The 22,775-nt window shown below is 38.3% G+C and overlaps 1 protein-coding gene across 2 annotated transcripts in view; it reads right to left on the reverse strand.

Moving 5' to 3' along the window:
• The window catches only part of LOC140202704 (V-type proton ATPase subunit S1-like), a 64,018-nt gene that overhangs the window by 15,012 nt on the left and 26,231 nt on the right, over positions 1 to 22,775 (reverse strand). For both annotated transcript variants that reach the window (XM_072267890.1, XM_072267889.1), the window contains exons 4-6: positions 22,188 to 22,369; positions 11,437 to 11,477; positions 7,636 to 7,721 (exon numbers count right to left, since the gene is read on the reverse strand). In XM_072267890.1, the coding sequence (XP_072123991.1) occupies positions 7,636 to 7,721; positions 11,437 to 11,477; positions 22,188 to 22,369 (309 nt within the window). The remainder of the gene's footprint in view (positions 1 to 7,635; positions 7,722 to 11,436; positions 11,478 to 22,187; positions 22,370 to 22,775) is intronic.

Consider the following 22,775-nt stretch of genomic DNA (forward strand, 5'->3'; position numbering starts at 1 on the left):
AACTAAGTGATCCATTTCTGCTGGTTTGGCAACCCAGTTACGGGGTACGTAACACTTGGATTTCCAGCACCTGCAGATTTTCTTTTGTTTGTGATTGGTCTCCATCTGAAATACTGGCTCAGAGGTTCTCTCTCCATTGGCACTACTTGTCCTTCTGGGAATTTCCTGCTCCTCTGCATTTCACAACTTTCATTATCCTTTGTTTATCTTCCCATTATCTCTAACCACCTTATTTGAGCTCTCACACTTATGTCTCCTGTGACACCTTATCCCCATGGTAACCCTTACTTCAGCTTTTCAAAGATAGTTCCTTTGTCTTATCCACCCCTTCCTCACCCTCACTGCTATAGAAACCTATTTTTTCTCTATTCCCCACTTCTGTCAAAATGACAATAACCAGAAACATCAAATCCAATTCCCATTACTGCCTTACCAGCTGTGTTTCTAACATGTTATGTTTTAAATTCATTTATGTTAATTTGTCTGCCAGTTTTAATGTTTGATTAAGATAAATGACCAACTTCAAATTCCCTCTGTAATAAGAAATCCTGTCTGCATTAAATCCTGTCAAAATATTTTAACATATTCATTCTCATCTTTAGTTCATAAGAAACACAATTGATGTAACAGCAGAATTACTAACTACAGTCAAAATACTTTACAAGAAAGTGTTACTTCAGCCAATGGTTAACCTAGGTTTAAATAACATTAACCAAGGGTTTAGTTGCTTGATACAGAACAAAAACAGATGTTAGAAACTTAGCCAAGAAGAGTTGCCAGACTCTGAAACTACTAGATTTTCGAATTCAGTAGCAGGAATTAGAATGTGATGGTGTACAGGAAATGGCCACTAACAGTGCAAACAGATTTCAGAGAACTGTAAAAGCCTGTTATATAATCATAAAAATGCTTCATCGAGACAACTTAAAAATGTAATGACTCCACGAAGATCTAGGATTGCTACAAAGCAGATCTACAATATTAAGAGGGTGCTGTTAAATGAAACTGATGGACTGATGAACAGTGGGTGGGCTTCAATGTAGATAAATGCAAAATAATACAAAGTAAGGAAGTAAATTTTAAATTTATTCAGAATGAACAGACTATTACCATCAAGCCCTTTGAGTCAGAACTGGTCATTTACTGGCATTTTTCAGTCATTGTAAAGTTATTATTTAGCAAGGCCATGTACACATCTTCAAAGGCATTAATTGAAAGTCAAACTGTACTGTCCTATATAGCTCATTGACAAGAACAAACTTTTAGATTATTATATGCCAATTGTACACCCCATCATTAAAAGATCCTTAACATATTGGACACTTCATATAGCAATAGCAAGTGTATTTATAATTTGTAGGCTTTGAAGAAAAGCTCATAATATTGTAGTGTTTGTCCTTTAGAACAAATTTTGCGAGCCACATTGTCCTAGCTTCTTAAAATACCAACATGCTTGAGTAACATCATTTTTAACAGGTAACTTAATAGGCTGGGAAAGCTTAAAGAAACAAAAACAACATTAACAATTTTAAAAGCCAATTGGTAAAAAAAAATGGAGTACCAATGGAGTGAGAAGAATAATTAACGTTAATCACTTTTAATTAGAAAATTTCCAACATTTATTGTACTTTGTTATTCAAAAATTATAAAACATTAATTTCTGTTGCAAGGATAAAATGGAAATTTAACGACTAGTGCCAAATAGATAAATTCCTTTATCAATTGGATGAACGTTTTGTGCAAACCTTAATAACAGTTGCAAGTTCCACCAAGGGTGACATAATACTGTGTAGAACAGTGCTACTTTACTGGGTGAGTGTTTCTAGTAATTTCTGTTTAGATTTTTTGCATATTCTTTTTCATTGTCTCTGGCAGAAAGATCTGTTTTACCATGTCAACTCTTGCTAGTTTCAATTTCTTTTCTTGTCTTTGATGAGGTGATGACAAAAGCTCACTTCCACAGCCACATCGCCTTCCTTCACAATATCTCAGATTGAAACTAATTCCACTTGGATTTAAACTGAAATACCACTCTTCACATTTCAGATTCATTTACAGGTATATTTGAACTATCAAAAATATTTTTCAAACCACCCTGTAATCCATGCAGAGTTTCATGTCCCACCATATGCATACTCCTACCTTCTTGTTGACTCCCTCTGTTTAAGGGCTGTCCTATTTCGCAGAGCTACTTCATCTTTCATCACATTAGATATTTGAATAAAAACTTCCTTCCCCTTTTTCAGACTTCAAACATTGCAAGTTTCAGCAGCTCTTCAATTCAAATTACACTCTTCACAAGCTTCCTCCTCTTTACTTGCCTCCAGCGTTATCTGTCCTCAAGTTTCCACCCTTTGTTGTATTTTTCATTATTGCTCTCAATCCTCCCTTCTCTGATCCTAGCCTAAACAATTAGTGTTCAAAACAGACCTCAGTCAGTCAGTGAGTGCGTGCCGTCCTGAATCTGGGGTTGGTGGCTACGCAGCTCCATCTTCTTCGATCTTGCACGCTTTTCTGGCCTCAGCATAACTCAACCCAGTCCATTGCCTCAGATTATCATACCAAGTGGTTTGCTGCCTTCCTCTTTCCCTCTTTCCTCCTATCATCCCTTCCAATAACAATTTCTGCAAGCCACCACCACTTAACAAGTGCCCTAAACAGACCTAAACGGCAAATTAAAGAAATTTGTAAAGCTAATGGTGATAGGACAATATCTCAGATTGAAACTAATTCCACTTGGATTTAAACTGAAATACCACTCTTAGAGAATTTTATTCTAAACTTTATAGTTCTGACCCTCCTAAAGATAATACTGTAATGAATATTTTTTAGACCAATTAAACATTCCTACACTTTCTGTTGATAACCGAAAACAGTTGGACCTGTGAGTCGACTGGGGTGATATACTGCGTCCGGTGCTCCCGATGTGGCCTTTTATATATTGGCGAGACCCGACGCAGACTGGGAGACCGCTTTGCTGAACATCTACACTCTGTCCGCCAGAGAAAGCAGGATCTCCCAGTGGCCACACATTTTAATTCCACATCCCATTCCCATTCTGACATGCCCATCCACGGCCTCCTCTACTGTAAAGATGAAGCCACACTCAGGTTGGAGGAACAACACCTTATATTCCGTCTGGGTAGCCTCCAACCTGATGGCATGAACATCGACTTCTCTAACTTCCGCTAAGGCCCCACCTCCCCCTCGTACCCCATCTGTTACTCATTTTTATGCACACATTCTTTCTCTCACTCTCCTTTTTCTCCCTCTGTCCCTCTGAATATACCTCTTGCCCATCCTCTGGGTCCTCCCCCCCTTGTCTTTCTTCCCGGACCTCCTGTCCCATGATCCTCTCGTATCCCCTTTTGCCTATCACCTGTCCAGCTCTTGGCTCTATCCCTCCCCCTCCTGTCTTCTCCTATCATTTTGGATCTCCCCCTCCCCCTCCAACTTTCAAATCCCTTACTCACTCTTCCTTCAGTTAGTCCTGACGAAGGGTCTCGGCCTGAAACGTCGACTGCACCTCTTCCTACAGATGCTGCTTGGCCTGCTGTGTTCACCAGCAACTTTGATGTGTGTTGCTTGACAGTTGGATCAACCTATTTCTTATGAGGAAATTGCCAAGGCTGCATGTTCATTGCACTCGGGGAAGGCTCTGGTCCTGATGGATTTTCTGGAGAATTTTATAAGCCTTTTTCCTCACTGCTTATACCCCTTTTTGGATTCCTTTAAGTTGGGTAGGTTGCCACAATCTTTTTATGGAGCTTCTATTTTGCTTATCCTTAAAAAGAATGAGCCCAACTGAATGCTCTTCATATAGACCAATTTCCTTACTTAATATTGATACTAAAATCCTATCCAAAGTTCTGGCTCGTAGGATTGAAAATATTTTACCATCTATCATTTCTGATGATCAGACTGGATTTATTAAAAATCGATATTCCCATTTCAATATTCATCGTTTATTAGACACTGAGAAGGCTTTCAATCGGGTTGAATGGAATTATTTATTTAAAAGCTTAGAAAAATTTAATTTGGGGCCTGATTTCATTCAATGGATTAAATTACTTTATTTATCTCCCTCTGCTCGGGTTCTTACTAATTTTCAGAGTTCGAAACCATTTAAACTTCAACATGGAACCAGATAAGGCTGTCTGTTGAGCCCTTTGCTCTTTGATCTAGTCTTAGAACCCTTAGCCATTGCTTTCTGAGAATCTAGAGATATCACTGGTATTTTTAGGAGAGGTACTACCCACAATGTTTTGCTCTATGCTGATGACCTATTGCTTACTATCTCTAATGTCGAAACTTCGTTATCTCCTGTGCTTACTTTACTCTCCTGTTTCAGCCAGTTTTCAGGATATAAACTGAATTTTCATAAGAGTGAACTTTTTCCTTTGAATAATTTGGTATCAATGAATACTAATCTTCCATTTAAAATTGTAAGAAATCAATTTACCTATTTGGGTGTAACAATTACTAAGAATTATAAACACCTATTTAAAGAAAATTTTCTTACCCTACTGAATTATGTAAAAAGGGCACTATCAAACTGGTCACCCCCTTCATTATCGTTGATTGGCTGAATTAATTCTATTAAAATGAATATCTTACCTAAATTTATATACTTTTTTCAGTCCTTGCCTGCTTTTATTCCTAAATCCTTTTTTGATTCTCTTGATTCTATTCTATCTTCTTTTATATGGAAAAGCAAACATTCTCGACTAAATAAAGTTCATCTGCAAATGCAAAAAGCTAAAAAGAATGGAGGTCTTGCTTTACCAAATTCTAGGTTTTATTACTGGGCAGTCAATATACGAAATTTTACTTTTTGGTCATATTATATTAACCATGAGGACTGTCTGGTATGGGTTTCTTTAGAAGCTAACTGTTAATAAATTTTCTATCATTTCTCTTCTTGGATCCTCACTTCCTTTATCTTTAAGTAAATTAACTGACAATTTGGTAGTTAAACATACTCTGAGGATCTGGGTACAATTTAGAAAATAGATTTTCTCTTTCAAGTCCCATTTTTTCTAAATTTTTTTAACCTTTTAAGACCGATCTAGTTTTTAAAGAATGGGATAGATTGGGTATTAAATGCTTATAGGATTTGTTTGTTGGAGGAAGTCTCTTTTTGTTTGAGCAATTGTCAGCTAAATATAGCTTACCAAAAACCCACTTTTTTCGATATCTACAAATTAGAGACTTTCTGCGAAATCAATTATATACATTTCCTGAAAGTCCCAATAAGAACTTATTAGATGTAATTTCTAATTTGACACCTTTTCATAATGGTTCAATATCCAATACTTATGGCATGTTGCTGGGAATGAGAAATGCTCCTTTAGACAAAATTAAAAATCTCTGGGAACAAGATTTACAGACTTATATTTCTGAGGAAACTTGGAATGAAATTTTTAAATTGGTTAACACTTCATCGTTATGTGCCCGCCACTCCCTCCTACAACTTAAAGTGATCCATAGGCCCCACATGACAAAGGATAAGCTATCTCGTTTTTATTCAGATATATCTCCCTATTGTGATAGATATAATAATGGAGAAGCTTCACTAATTCATATGCTTTGGACATGACCGAGTCCTGAAAAATACTGGAAGGAAGTATTTCAAACTTTCTCTGTACTTTTCAAAGTAAATTTTAAGCCTAACCCTTTGACTGCCTTATTCAGTATTGTTGGTGAAAAAGATATTATTTTCAAGATATCTGATTTGCACATTTTGTCTTTTATTTCTCTTACAGCTAGGAGGACACTCTTGCTTAAATGGAAGGATGACGTTCTACCTACTCACGCTCAATGGTTACGTCATGTTATGTCATGTTTAAATTTAGAGAAGATCTGTTCTTCAATTTCTGAATCTAGCCAAGACTTTCAAACATTGTGTGGACTATTTTTGAACTATTTTCAAAACCTTTGATTTGTTGTTAAGTACAGATGTTGGCTAATAACATATTTCACTATATGATAAAGATTTTTTTCCCTTTTTTCTTTCTTTACCAAACGGCTTCGATCTTGGTAGTGGGTTTAGATTCTTTTTTTGTATAATAAAATTATCACATTTCAATATTACAATTTAATTTAATTTACATGAATATAGGGTAATGAGATTGCAAGTGTGACTCAAATATAATGTATTTGGTATTTTTTTTTACTTATAATATGTACTTCTTGTACTCTGTACTCTTCTATGTAGAAATTAATAAAAATATTGAAAAAGAAAACAGACCTTAGTTTCATCCCACTACTTCATTGCCTTAATGAATTCTAAGATATGATACTGACCTTTTCTTCACCTTTGTCTTCATCTCTATTTCTTTGGCCTTGAATCCTCACCCCACATTGTGGAACTTATATCTAGTCACTGCTAATTACCGGAGGATATTGATTGTCTCAATTTTTCCACTACCCTCTCTCACTCAATCTACTACTCTCTGAACTTGTAGCATTTCACACAGTAAAGACTAACCCCAATACTATCATCAGATCTACTGTCAAGAGTGATGCTGTTTGACAAACTGACCTCCAGCTCACAAAATCTAACTATCTCCTCTCAGATACCTTTTCACATCACCCTCTGAACCTTGATCCTCACACTGACCTCACTTTCTCAGGAGATCTTCCCTCTACGGCTGTTAGCCTCACAGTACTCCAATTCCACCATCACACTTTTACCTTCTCCCCAAGCATGATTATCCTGACAGGCTCATTCTTTCACACATTCTCATCCCACAGATCTTATTTCTTCCTACCCTGTATCTATTATTTCTCTCTCAGTCCAGACTCTTCACACTTTCATGCATGACACCCCTAATGTACTTTGTTATTTGGCCATTTCCATTTTACAGGCCCCAGTCCGGAACATTCTCACCATAGATGGCCTGAGGAGCTTTAAAAACCTTTAAAAGAAACCAAGATGTGGGTTGTGAGTCTTTGGAATTCTATACCTAAAAGGGTAGTGGAGGCTAAGTAACTATATATTATTCAAGACAAATATGGATAGAGTTCTAGATATTAAGAAGTCAAGGAATATAGGAAAACTACAAGAGAATACTGTTGAAGAAAAAAAGGTAGGCAAGATCTTATTGAATGGCAGAACAAGCATTTGATGAATTTCTGTTGCATCTATTTTTAATGTTGTGGTTATTTTTCCATAAAGAATAATTAGCATGTGTAAAGGCTGCTCGGTTTAGTAGTGGAATCAATATCTTGGAGTCATAAGGCAAAGCTAGCTGTTGTTATGAAGCTTTTGTAATCTTCTTCTAGATCTAAAGTAATCAAAGGTGGATTGAATAACTTTTATTATTCTTAAAAACAGGAATATAAGTCATTTTATGCTGTTGCTTTGCCACCAATTAGTTATTTGTTTCAATGTCACTTTTCTGCGATTCTTAAACAGGTTACCAACGAATATTATGTTTGCAAGGAAAACAAGCAAGTAACAGTGTTAATAAGGCAATAATAACATTTGCCATTGGATAAACTTTGTAAATTGACTGTAAGAAAAAAACTTTTCATGTAATAAAGAACATATAAACTACAAATAGCCAAATGGTCAGATGCAAGACGTGGCATAAGAAGAACTCAGAATCTGGGTTTAGTTTTTTCACTCACCACAGAAGGTCTCAAAGCTGTGTAAATGGCAGAAAATTGAAGTCCTTTCTTTTTCAGAGTATTAATTGTCATCCCAATTACTCTATCTAGATTGAAATAATATGAGGGTCAAAACATGCACATTTTAAAATAAAATCAGCTGATCACAGCACATTCAAAATACATTTAGCTCAGCAACATGAGGGAAATAAATTCTGGTTTGGCTATTAAATGAATATGCACTCAAATGAGATTTACTACTGTTTTAACTGGATGTTTGAATGTTAGCACAGGCCCAAGATAAATTTTGAACTTGAGAAATAGCTGATTAAAATATGCTATGTTGCACTAGAAGTCTTATATTAGTACCTTTATTTAAATTTTAAATGGTTTTGTTATGTATTGTTCAGATGTTTTTTAATGACCATAATGTAATAACAATTATTCCCTTTATACACTGTACTCTTACAATGCAATCTCTTCTTTCATGGGAAGAAACATTGAACTTTCGTTACCAGATCCTAGGGATTAATTGAAACACTGCCATTGGGACACCAGAGTTGAGCAATATAAGTGCTTGATATGTGATTTTAGTATTTATTATCCTAGGGGAGGTGCAATTTATGAGTAGGAAGATGGCAGATCAATGTGGATGACTTGCCTAGAAGTATTATTCAAATTTCTTTGCAGAATGCAAACAAGAGGAAGCAAACACTCAGCCCTTCAATCACTCTGGAAGACACATAATCTACAAAAGGTGTATTGCAAGGGGGCAGAGCTCTGTACAGTATACAGGGGGGAGAGAGCTGTTGATGGCCAGCATTGGCTCAGTGGGATGAAGAGCCTGTTTCCATGCCCTATCTCTCTGACTCGACAACCCTATCACTTCAACTGAAAATGCAAACAAAAATGCAACTTAATGTTAAGCAGTGGCAACCAGTTGAAACCAGTGGGTGCTCTAGTCTTTTTTACAATGTCCATATAAGAGCAAAACACATTCCAAAGGCAACAAGTGGAACAATAATATCTATTTGCTAGTTATTTATAAACATAAGATACAATCAGATAATTTAATCTTTGGCAGAAAATAGTTTACCCATTTAACTCCAGAGTGGAAGACGTTACTAAGGGTTTCCATTGTGAACAAAGAGTTATGTCAGTAAGTAACTAACCATAAAATAATTTGTATTGCTTTAAACACATTTCTGCACTTACTTCTTTCCGTTAGAAAGAACTGAGAAATCCAGCAAATTTTACCATAGACCATATTAAAACTGACAAGTTTCAGAAAATATACAGTACAGCTTCATTTCTATCCAAAACCTTCCGGGTCAGTTTTATTATAGCTCACCTTATCTTTGATGTAAACATTAACACCTAATGATTGGTTTTCTAAATCATCTGCATGCAAGTCAGAGCAATCGGCCTTCAACCTGCCTTGTGTAGCTGGATCCTAGACTTCCTGTCAGATCGCCGGCAGGTGGTAAGAGTGGACTCCCTCACCTCTGCCACTCTAACTCTCAACAGAAGCGCACCTCAGGGCTATGTCCTAAGCCCCCTCCTTTACTCTCTGTATACCGATGACCGTGTCACCACCCACAGCTCCAATCTGCTCATTAAATTTGCTGACAATACTACACTGATCAGCCTAATTTCAAATAATAATGAGGCAGCCTACAGGGAAGAAGTCATTACCTTGACACAGTGGTGTCAAGAAAAGAACCTCTCCCTCATTGTCACAAAAACAAAAGAGCTGGTTGTGGACTACAGGATGAATGGAGACAGGCTAACCCCTATTGACATCAATGGATCTGGGGTTGAGAGGGTGAACAGCTTTAAGTTCTTCGGCATACACATCAACGAGGATCTCACATGGTCTGTACATACTGGCTGTGTGGTGAAAAAAGCACAATGCCCCTTTCACCTCAGATGGTTGAAGAAGTTTGGTATGGACCCCCAAATCCTAAGAACTTTCTATAGGGGCACAAATGAGAGCATCCTGACTGACTGCATCACTGCCTGGTATGGGAACAGTACTTCCCTCAATCGCAGGATTCTGCAAAGACAGCCCAGCACATCTGTAGATGTGAACTTCCCAATATTCAGGACATTTACAAAGACAGGTGTGTAAAAAGGGCCCGAAGGGTCATTGTGGACCCGAGTCACCCCAACCACAAACTGCTACGATCTGGAAAACAGTACCGCAGCATAAAAGCCAGGACCAACAGGCTCCGGGACAACTTCTTCCACCAGGCCATCAGACCGATTAATTCATGCTGATACAATTGTATTTCTATGTTATATTGACTGTCCTGTTCTACATATTATTTGTTATAAATTACAATAAACTGCACATTGTACATTGACAGAGACTTAACATAAAGATTTTTACTACTCATGTATATGAAGGATGTAAGAAATAAAGTCAATTTAATTCAATTCAACTCAGTTGCTGAACAGGAGCATTTTTAAAACATTACTTAGTTTGTTTTTAGTGGGCATCTTAACGGGATGAAGGCAATAGAAAAGTAAGGTGCAAGTGGGAAACTGAAGACACCGCTATAACATAATAAAGCATTTCAAACCTGCTGTTTCCATCATTTACATTATTGACACTCATATCTTCTACAGACAAGAATCTACTCTCTAGTAAACAAAGGGCACCTCAAAGGGATATTAAATGGTTGGTACATAGGAACCAACAAGTGCTTTGCTCACAGATGACCTATCACAAGGTTGAGCAGCAAAACTGGTTCAAGGCATCATCTACCTCAGAGGAGGAGGATCAGGGGTGTTTTGGTGTGCCATACGAGAGGAAAGGGGCTATGAGAGAAAGAGAGACAGAATGTAGGTAAGAATAAGAATTGGAATCAGTCAGGGGGATGTGGATCCGGAGGTGAAATGCAGATGAGAATCAAACAGCAGATTGGGAGATAGGTGTTGGATTGGGAAGGGACTCGGACAGACTTTCGTATAGGGATGAAAATCAACAAAGCTGGAAATTTTAGATAAAAACAGAAAATGTTGGACACATTGGGCAGGTCAGGCAGGATCTGTGCCAAGAGAAACAGAGTAAGCATTTAAGAGCAAAGATTTTCTGTCACAAAATCAAGTTGAAGCCTTTTTGACATTAGTTTGTGAGATAGGTAACCAGTGAGCAAACAGGTGGAGGGAAAGACAAGCAGCATCTCGCTGGATGGAACATACAAGAGGTTGGTCGAATGAGGGAGCAAGAAGGAAGTGCACATGACTATCAGGTGGGGATGAGCAAATGAAATGTGGTCATGACTAGGTTGGAAGGTTTGAAGGACAATAAGACTGAAATATCAGTACAGTTAAATATTCCCCCATAAGATGACCTGTCCTGAATGGGCTCCTAAGCATTAGATTCAATGTTCCATTTAAGCAATATCAGAACAGATCCCAAATGCAATGAATGCTTTTGTGATCTGATCTATACATGGGCCACAAATACATGGTACAAAAATGGAATCACATGTAGCATCCAGGCACGTGTATACACTAAAGGCATCATGCACTGGAACAATAAATGCATGGAAGGTCTTGAAAGAAGTTCACAAACTTCATGGAATTCATTTTGAATTCAATTTTTCTTCACAAATAATTCTTATTTAAGCACGCAGTATGGAAAATTATGGTGGTACAAAATCCAATTTCTAGTCCAATCCATTCCATTTCACGTCAAATACACAATGTTTATAGTGTCCAGTTGAATTTTGACCTACCAAACCTACTAGATCAGCAATAACAAAACGTTTAGTCTTAGCCAAGAGAAAATAACAAAATCAAAGTTGGTCTTACCATTGCTGGTTAGAGTCTGTGCCGTTTTCAAGTTATTCAACCTATCCGTTAAGACAGAGAAAATAATTTTTGTCACAATAATCATAATTAATTATCAATTAGTATCAATCATTGAATTCCACTTTTTTGTTATATGTTTAAAGCAATAACTAACTTTTTTTGAATCAAACCATGGAAACTGTAGATACCAAATTATAAACGTAAACACGAGGATTTCTGCAGATGCTGGAAATTCAAGCAACACACAACAAAGTTGCTGGTGAACGCAGTAGACCAGGCAGCATCTCTAAGAAGAGGTACAGTCGACGTTTCAGGCTGAGACCCTTCGTCAGGACTAACTGAAGGAAGATCTAGTAAGAGATTTGAAAGTGGGAGGGGGAGGGGGAGATCCAAAGTGATAGGAGAAGACAGGAGGGGGAGGGATGGAGCCAAGAGCTGGACAGGTGATTGGCAAAAGGGATATGAGAGGATCATGGGACAGGAGGCCCAGGGAGAAGGAAAAGGGGGAGGGGGGGATAAACCCAGAGGATGGGCAAGGGGTATAGTCAGAGGGACAGAGGGAGAAAAAGGAGAGAGAGAGAGAGAGAAAGAATGTGTGTATATAAATAAATAACGGATGGGGTATGAGGGGGAGGTGGGACATTAGCGGAAGTTAGAGAAGTCTATGTTCATGCCATCAGGTTGGAGGCTACCCAGACGGCCTCCTCTACTGTAAAGATGAAGCCACACTCAGATTGGAGGAACAACACCTTATATTCCGTCTGGGTAGCCTCCAACCTGATGGCATGAACATTGACTTCTCTAACTTCCGCTAATGCCCCACCTCCGCCTCGTACCCCATCTGTTATTTATTTATATGCACACATTCTTTCTCTCTCTCTCTCTCTCTCCTTTTTCTCCCTCTATCCCTCTGACTATACCCCTTGCCCATCCTCTGGGTTCCCCCCCCCCACCTTTTCCTTCTCCCTGGGCCTTCTGTCCCATGATCCTCTCATATCCCTTTTGCTAATCACCTGTCCAGCTCTTGGCTCCATCCCTCCCCCTCCTGTCTTCTCCTATCATTTTGGATCTCCCCCTCCCCCTCCCACTTTCAAATCTCTTACAGTACTAGCTCTTCCTTCAGTTAGTCCTGACAAAGGGTCTCAGCCCAAAACGTCGACTGTACCTCTTCCTAGAGATGCTGCCTAGCCTGCTGCGTTCACCAGCAACTTTGATGTGTGATACCAAATTATGTCATTTTGTTATTAGTCATTCAGTATCATAGTGAAGAATTCATTCAAGAGTGCTACAAGCTGAGTTTTCAAAGAATTTGTGAGATCCCTGTGCTCTTTCCAACAATAGAATCATGAAAAATAAATAATTTTGATATGAAGTTCCCTATTATTTTTTTACTCTTTACCTAAATAAAATAGTATTTTTGAAAAATCTCCATGGAAATCCTTATGGTCAGTCAGAATTATGATTTTCTGTGGAGGTAGATAAGCATTTGGAAATATATCTTGGAAAAAAATCATGAAAGAAGTTTTTACTCTTTCTCCCCAAAGCAAAAGAAGTGAATTTTTGCCATAGGTTGCAAAATAAATTTTTCTTTTGAGTGGTATAAATATTTTTGTCATGTCATTTTGGATACTGCATTGAACGATGACTTATTATTGTATATGATACCTGTAACTTAACAACAAAGGCAAATAATTCAGTTGATTATAGAAAGAGAATGCATTGATATAGCATATAGATTTATGTTCTTTTAATGAAAAAAAGTAGGTTGGAGTTCAATGGATTTCCATCTATCATTTCAAGCAGGTTGCATTTTGCAGATCCCACCATACCAGTCTGGTAATTCCTGGCACACATCAAGACTATTCGTAAATCTCATTTTCTCCATTGCCAATTTAATTTTCTCATTAACAGTAGATCTTGTATCGAAATGTATCTATTAATTATAATTATCTATTAATTATATATATATATATCAATTATATATATTAATGCATCTATTAATTACATTTGTATGAACATATGACACATTTTCAAAGTAAAGCATTTCAAATACAGACACATGACTCAAATGAAATGTAATGGATGTGAAATGTATTCTTTATGATTATAACAAAAGAACTGCTTATATTTGCATTTTCAGAACAAAGAAATTAATTGTTTATATAAGTACAAATATTAGAAAGATTCCAGTATTATTCCAGATCAGAGGAATATTCTGAATAAAATCTTTATTTACTATAGTACTAGTGCACAATTAACATTAATATTAGTTAGAATTATACTTGTGACAGTCCTTCTTAGAGATATGTATATTTGCCTAATATGCTTTGATGCTGAATGAGTACATAGATACTATTGCTAGTGTTAATAAAGAAACTGTTCAGCCATTTAATTTGTCAAATGATGATGAGTAACATTCTAGTTAGTGTGTTGACTGGGGATTATACAATTAACACAAAATCAATTGCATTTAAAGGAATGTGACTAAATCGCAAAATGTGGATGAAGAAAGGAAAATATATGATTCACGGGCTGTTTAAAGGATGTAGTAGCTCAGAAAAGCCCAGCAGGTTATCACATGAGTACATTAGCAAATTGTAATCATTGAGAGAAATCTGCACAGAAGGCCCTCATTAGTCTTATCAGGCAGGATGAAAGCCCAAAGGTAGCAGCATCTATACTGTAACTTCAAATAAGAAAACACACCAGCAAAGAAGAAATCTATCAACTTGAAATATGGAAAAGAACAGTGATAAGTTTATTTTTGATGTGGGGTCAATGATGGTGAACGGTAGCAATGCTTGAAAAACCCATATCTTTCAATTTTAGATATATATTGTGAGTATTTTAGGACAGACATTGACAACTAAGAAATTATGTTGCCTGTAGACAATCTGATCTGGTCGAGGTAGATAAGTCACTGGACCAGATGGACTATACCACAGGGTTCTGAAAGAGGTTGTGGGGGCATTAGTAATTATTTTTTAAAAATCACCTGATTCTGGCATGGTTCAGAGGACTGGAAAATTGCAAATGTCACTCCACTCTTCATGAAGGGAGGGAAGCAGAAGAAAGAAAACTATAGGCCAGTTAGCCTGACCTCAGTGGTTGGGAAGGTGTTGTAGTTGATTGTTAATTAAGGATAAGGTTTCAGGGTACTTAGAGACACATGGTAAAATAGGCCAAAGTCAGCACGGTATCCTTAAAGGAAAATCTTGCCTGACAAATCTGTTGTAATTCTTTGAGGAAATAAAAAGCATGATCGACAAAGGGAAATCAGTAGATGTTGTGTACTTTGATTTTTAGAAGGCATTTAACAAAGTGTGTCACATGAGATTGCTTATTAAGATAAAGGCTCACGGTATTATAGGAAAGATAGTAGCATGGATAGAGCTTTGAGAAGGGAGTGGCTGGAAGATGGCTGTGTTTTGCTTGATGCGTGAATGTGCTTTGGAACCTGTTGAGGGAAAGAGAGTGGGGAAGGAACGGAAATTGTTGAGAGGAGGTCGTGTGGGTCCGGTAATGGCGGACAAGATAAGAGGCGGGGTTGAGGGGAAGAAAGTGGAGAAGGAGAGGGATAGAGACTTGGGACCAGAGGTAGGCAGCTGGGGAGAGGTGGCTTATTGTGAAGGGAGAAATAAAGGGAATGAGGAGGTAGTGAGGGGTCGGATAAATAAAAACCAAGACAAAGGGAATAAAGGAATAAGAAATGATAGTGGAGAAAGCTCTGAAAGTGAGGAAAATGAACAAGCTCAGAGAGGAGGTGTTGTCATAATTAGGTTTAATGAGAAGGCCCAGGGACATATGAAGAAAATTAACCCGTTTGTGCTAACAACAACTCTGACAAATAAGATAGGGGAAATAGTATTTGCAAAAGTCCTTAATGATGGCAACTTATTGGTAAGATGTGCGAATGAGGAACAACTTGAGAAAGCACTCAAGCTAAAAGAGATAGGAAAATGCAAGGTGGAATACACTGGGAGGGTGGGAGCACAAAACAGTGGTTGTAAAGGAATGATCACGGGGATACCAATGAGTATAAATATGGAGGAGATAAAGAGGAATATCAAAGGAGGGAAAGTAATGAATGTTCAAAGACTGAAAACAACAAAGGAGGGAGTGAAAAAGGAAAGTGAATCTGTATTGATTGAATTTGAAGAAGAAAGAGTGCCAAGGAAGCTGTTCCTGGGTTTCATGAGTTACCCAGTAAGGGTGTATGTGCCAAAGCCATTGAGGTGCTATAATTGTCAAAGGTTTGGACACGTGGCTAAAAACTGTAAAAGGCAGAGGAGATGTGGGGGTGATCATGAATATGGAAAGTGCGGAACAGGAGTTCAACCAAAATGCTGCAATTGTGGAGGAGCTCATATTGTTGCATATAGTGGGTGTGAGGTTGTCAGACGGGAGACTAAAATTCAAGAAATAAGAGTGAAAAGAAAGATCACTTATGCAGAAGCTGTAAGAATGTCAAGAGAACAGAATAATGCTCCTAATGAACAGGGAGCAATAGGGATATGAGAGATGCAACAAGGAACAAATGACAGGATTTATGTAGACAAAAAGGCTCTAGTAACATTCATTCCAGGAGTGATTAATAGTACGGCTGAGGTAATGTCAAAAAGTGACAAAATTCAGCTGGTGGTAAAAGCAGCAGTAAACCATTTAGGGTTAGTAGGACTGACATGGGAGGAAGTGAGGGAGAACCTCAGTAATCAGTCAAGCCAGGAAGTGTCATGTGTTGGTTAATACTAATTATGGTGATTCTTTTACAATGGAATGCAAGGAGCTTACTGGCCAATAGCCAGGAATTCAAGCACTTTATTAAAGAAATGGTTGTAAAACCGGATGTAGTGTGTATTCAGAAAACTTGGTTGAAACCAACTTTAGACTTTGTGGTATATGGGTATACAATGATAAGGAAAGATAGAAATCTAGGGGGAGGAGGGGGTTGTGCTATGTTAATCAAGCAAGGTATACCATATAGGGTACTGGAAAAAGGAGATGATCAGGAATACATAGTGGTGGAAGTGTGGGAGAGAGGGGAGGGAGTGGTTATAATTAACTACTACAATCCATGTAAAAGGTTGGATTTGGACAGCCTATTAAAGATACAAGGACAAAACAGACAAAGTAGTGTGGTGTGCAGATTTCAATGCTCATAGCACAATATGGAGGATCAGATTACAGATCCAAATGGAAAGGTAATTGAAGATTTGATGGAAGAAAGGGATTTGGTGTGTATGAATGATGGTAGCGGCACAAGGATAGGTATAACAACAGGAACTGAGTCAGTGTTAGATATTACGTTAGTGTCTAATACCTTGGCTGGCATTAGTAACTGGGGAGTTTGGACTGCTTCAACAGTAGGCAGTGATCACTACCCAGTTTTGTGTTCAGTGGGTGAAAGAGTTGAAGTAACACCAGGTGGCGGAACCCCAAAGTGGGTGTTTGAAAAAGCTGATTGGGGTAATTTCCAGAAGTTGAGTGAAGAAGGGTTGACAAAGATTGATATTTCTGGAAATGTAGATGAATTAAACAGTCAGGTGACTTCAGCAATTATCATGGCAGCAGAAGGATCTATACCTAGGAGTAAAAATAGGATGAATAGAAAACTGGTACCATGGTGGACAGAGGAATGTTGTCAGGCTGTAAAAAACAGAAATAGAGCATTCAGGCTAGTTAAATGAACCCATAATATGCAACATTTGGTTCAATATAAGAAAGCACAGGCAGTGGTGAGAAGAACCAGACGTCAAGCTAAAAGGGCAAGTTGGAGGAGTTTTTGTGACAAGGTAGGAAGAACAACACCTGTGGGAGAGATATGGGGAATGATTAAGAGGATGGGAGGAGATAGAAGGGAATGGGAATATCCAGTAATGATATCTGAGGAGGAAACTGCAGTCTCCAGTAGGGATAAGGCTGAGGTCATGGCCAAGTCATTTGTACTGATACACAGTTCAGAAAATTTGTCTGAAGAAGGGAGAAGAAGAAGGGAAAGAATAATGAGCCAACACCCAGGTGTGTTAAGCAGGAGGGAAGGAACAGATGATATAATTGATGATCCATTTACATTAGCAGAAATGGTGAGAGCAATAAAGAGATCAAGACCAAACTCCCCAGGGAAAGATCGGATACGCTCTGTGATGCTAAAAAATCTAGGAGAAGGAGCGCTCTTGAAGTTGCTGCATTTTTATAACAGAGTGTGGGAGGAGGGAAGATTACCAAGTGCATGGAAAGAAGCAGTAGTAATTCCAATAAGGAAGCCTGGCAAGGATCTGTCAAAACCCACTAGCTACAGACCAATTGCATTAACATCAAGTATATGTACGATAATGGAAAGGATGATAACAGAAAGGTTATCATATGAGCCTGAGAAAAGGGGAATGCTGGCGAGTTATCAGAGTGGTTTTAGAAAGGGAAGGAATTCCATGGACTCAATGATTATGTTAGAGACTGAAATAAGGAAGGCCCAGGCAAATAGAGAGTCAGTAGTGGCAGTGTTCTTTGACATTGAAAAAGCCTATGATATGATGTGGAAGGAAGGATTATTAATTAAACTGCACAAGATGGGGGTTGGTGGGAGAGTTTTTAATTGGATTAAAGATTTTTTGTTTGGTAGAAAAATTCAAGTTCAGATTGGACCAGAATTATCAAAACAGTACATAGTGGAAAATGGCGCACCTCAAGGTAGTGTGATTAGCCCGTTACTTTTCATCATTATGATCAATGATGTCTTCACAAAGGTACCAGTGGATATAGGTAGGTCACTGTTTGCGGATGATGGGGCCTTGTGGAACAGAGGCAGGAACATGGACCATATAATCAGGAAACTACAAGAAGCAATTGATGAAGTGGTGGAGTGGGGTTATGATTGGGGATGTAGATTTTCAGTAGATAAAACTCAAACTGTATTTTTTACCAGGAAAAGGGTTGAGGTAGGGAAGAAGTTAAGGATGTATGGGGTTGAATTAGAAAGGGTTTCATCATTTAAATTTCTGGGAGTTATATTTGATTTACGATTAACATGGGCAGACCATATCAGGAAAGTTGAGGAGAAATGTAAAAAAGTAACAAATGTGATGAGATGTTTGACTGGTAGGGAATGGGGAGCAAGTTGTTCAGCTTTGAAGAGAATGTATGTGGCTTTAGTGAGATCTGTATTGGATTATGGAAATATAGTATATGGATCAGCAGCTAGGTCTCTTATAAGGAAACTGGATGTGATTCAGGCTCAGGCCTTGAGAGTGTGCAGTGGGGCTTTTAAAACGTCACCGGTGTCAGCCCTACAGGTAGAAATGGGAATAATGCCTTTGGAACTAAGAAGGATGCAACTGATGGCAAACTACTGGGCTAACTTGCAGGGGCACAATGATTCTCACCCTACTAAAGGAGTGTTGCAGGAGTGCTGGGAAAATGGGAGGTTTCAGAGGGATACCTTTAGTCGGGTAGGGAATGATATTGTGAAAGAATGTAACACACATCAAAGTTGCTGGTGAACGCAGCAGGCCAGGTAGCATCTCTAGGAAGAGGTGCAGTCGACGTTTCAGGCCGAGACCCTTCCTAGAGATGTTGCCTGGCCTGCTGCGTTCACCAGCAACTTTGATGTGTGTTGCTTGAATTTCCAGCATCTGCAGAATTCCTGTTGTTTGCGAAAGAATGTGCAGTATTTGATCTGAGGATAAGTCCTTCAGTAGTTTATCCGGTTGTAGCTCCATGGAAGCTTGTATGGCCTGACATAGACTGGCATTTGTTAGAGGTAAAAAGGAAAGAAAGATATAAAACAGATTTGGTAAATGCATTTAACTGTCATGTGATGGAAAAGTATAGTGATTATACTCACACTTATACGGATGGTGCGAAGGAACCTGAAACAGGAGTGACAGGGTTTGGGGTGGTAATACCAGCAAAAGAAATTGGAATCAGCAGAAGAACATCTAATAAGTTAGGGGTGTTCACAGTGGAGGTGCTGGCAGTGTTGGTTGCGTTGCAATAGGTGCAGAAAGCCAGACAAGCCAAAGCATTGATATGTTCAGAGTCATCCTCAGTTCTAGCAAGTTTAAGGTCTTTTCACACCAACAGTCGGCAAGATGTACTTTACGAAGTCCTTCAGTTAGTTACAAGAATTGCAAATCAGGGAGGTCAGGTAAAATTTCTATGGGTTCCAGCACATGTAGGGGTGAAGGGGAATGAGAGGGTGGATGAGTTGGCAAAGAGGGCGTTAAAGAAAGAAAATGTGGAAATGCACATTAGTATCAGTAAAGCAGAGGTTAAGTGTGTAATCTGGGAAAAAGTCAACCGAATGTGGCAAGAAAGATGGGACAGGGAGGGGAAAGGGAGGCATTTATATCAAATACAAAAGAGTGTTGCAGTTACTAGCGTAGGTAATGGAAACAGAAGAGAGGAAATTGTGTGGACTAGGTTAAGGCTGGGGCATTGTGCATTAAACAAAACATTGAAAATGATAGGGAAACACCAGATAGGATTGTGTGAGGAATGTCAGGAAGAGGAGTCAGTAGAACATGCAGTTCTGAGCTGCAGGAAGTATGGGATACAGAGAGAGATGATGAGAAATACATTAAGGGAGTTGGAGATGCAGGAATTCACATTAAAAGGGTTGCTGGGCATGGGTGAGAGAGCACAAGTTCGGGTATTTTTAGCGTTTTTAAGGGGTACAGGGGTTTTTTATAGAATATGACGAATAAACAGGAATAGGATACTAGGATGGTCAAAGATGGGAGGGTGAAGTGTAGGTTTGTATATATATATATGTGTGTGTGTGTGTGTGTGTGTGTGTGTGTGTGTGTGTGTGAGATTGGGTGAAGGGATTTAGAATGTATGTCTAGTGCACATTCTGGAGCAGAGTGTGGCGGTAATGCACCATTAAGCTGGATGCCAACCGCCGTAAAACAAGATACAGACAGACAGGATAGAGCTTTGATTGATTTGCAGGAGGCAGAAGAGCCTTTTCTGATTGGCTGCCAGTGACTAGTCGTGTTCCACAGGGGTTAGTATTGGGACAGCTTCTTTTTACATTATATGTCAATGATTTGGATAAAGGAATTGATGGCTCTGTGGCCAAATTTGTAGACAATATGAAGATAGGTAGAGGGCCAGGTACTGTTGAGGAAGCAGGAAGGCTGCAGAAGGACTTAGACAGATTAGCAGGATGGACAAGAAAGAGCAGATGGAATACAGTGCCAGGAAGTGTATGCTCATGCACGCTGGTAGGAGGAATAAAAGCATAGACTATTGTCTAAACAGGGAGAATATTCAAAAATCCAAGTCGCAAAAGGACTAGGGAGTCCTCGTGCAGAATTCCCTAAAGGTTAACTTGCAGATTGAGTAGGTGGCGAGGAAGGTAAATGCAACGTTAGCATTCATTTCGAGAGGACTAGAATGTTAAGACAAGGATGTAATGCTGAGGCTTTATAAGGCACTGTTGAGCCTCACCTGGAGTACTGAAAACCTTTGGACCCCTTATCTAAGAGAGGATGTGTTGACATTGGAGATGATTCAAAGGAGGCTCAAGAAAATGATTCTGGGACTGAAAGGCTTAATATACAAGGAGCGTTTGATGGCTCTGGGCCAGTACTCTCTGGAATGCAGAAGAATGAGGGGTGATTTCAATAAAAGCAATCAAATATCAAAAGGCATAGATACAGTCGATGTGGAGAGGATGTTTCCTACCGTGGGGGAGTCTAGGACCAGAGGGCACAACCTCAGAATAAAGGGGTGTCCATTTCTGGTGAACCTGTGGAATTCATTGCCACAGGCAGCTGTAGAGGCCAGGTCATTGGGAGTATTTAAGGTGGGGGTTGATAGATTCTTGATGTCAAAGCATGAAAGGTTATGCAGAGAAGGCAGGAGAAAGGGGTTTAGAGGGAAATGGTTCAGTCATGATCAAATGGTGGAACAAACTCATTGGGCTGAATGGCCTAATTCTGTTCCTATGTCATATGTCTTATGGTAATGATATCTTCAGAATCAAGTGTTAGAGTTTTTGAAGATTAAAATTTTAGGAGATTAAGGAACTAAAAATTTATGTAAATATTGTGAATTCTATCAATTTTTGGACTGCTTTATTCTATCTCTAAGTTAACCATTGTTATCTATTGATGGTCATGAATTGGAAGCAGATTTTAAAAAAACTATGTTCATTTGGTTCATCATCTCAGAATTCAGCATGTACAAATTTATTCAAATTCAACATTTCGTTTCAGTAATAATGGACCCCCACCATCTACTCTAAGCCATACACTCTTCTCAGTGCTGCCATCAGGAAGAAGGTACAGGAGCCTCAGACCCATATCACTAGGTTCAGAAACAGTTATTACCCCTCAACCAACAGGCTCTCGAACTAGAGAGTATAACTTCACTCAACTTCACTATACTCATCACTGAATTGATCCCATTGGTCTCACTTTCAAGGACTCTTCATCTCATGTTCTAAATAATTATCGCTTATTTATTATGTTATTACTTCTTTTGTATTTGCACAATTCAAAATTGGGTATGGTTTTGTATTGATTTTATGGAGTTTCTTGGATTTATTGTGTATGCCTGCAAGAAAATCAATCTCAGTATTGTATATGGTGACATATATGTATTTTTAATGACAAAATTTACTTTGATCTTTGAATGATGATTGAATTTATGAAATGGATATATTATAATACAGTCAAATGTTTCATTAAGTTAAAATGTTAATACCAATGAAAAATTCATATAAGTTTAATTATTATAACACATACCTGTCAACTGGTTCTAAGTTTATTACAATCAGATTTTGCTTTGAAGGATCCACTTTCAGTTCTTTCTCCTGATCATGGCCAATTTGAACTTTGGTCCAATTTAAATTTTCCTTTAGATGTTTTATCGCCCTCCAGTCAACTGCTGGTAGAACCAAGGATGAGTCTGAGGTGTCAAGGAATTGCTGGAAAGAAAATAAATTTTACTGATCAAGTTTATAAACTTGACACGCGCATTGACTGTAAAACAGAGTGATACAGAAGTAATCCTAAAACACTCGATAATTTATTCAGATACAGATTTTTGTCTACAATAAAGCATGACTTCTTTTTCAGTTCACCCAGAAACATGAGGAAAACATACAATTAAACAAACATTTATTACTTGATCCTATTTTAACATGGAGTGAAGTGAACCTAGCACGTCAATATCTGAAAGTGGTATTTGTTCAGAAATGCTTGGTTTTATACTTGTAAGGAAAACAAAAAACATGGAAGATATCTTGAAATTCCATTAAAATATAAACACATCAATTTCAAAGATGGACAAGTTAGATTTTGTTTTGTTCAGCTGACCGATGCGATTATTAT

This window comes from Mobula birostris, chromosome 9 (assembly GCF_030028105.1).
Source record: "Mobula birostris isolate sMobBir1 chromosome 9, sMobBir1.hap1, whole genome shotgun sequence".
Classification (NCBI taxonomy): Eukaryota; Metazoa; Chordata; class Chondrichthyes; order Myliobatiformes; family Myliobatidae; genus Mobula; species Mobula birostris.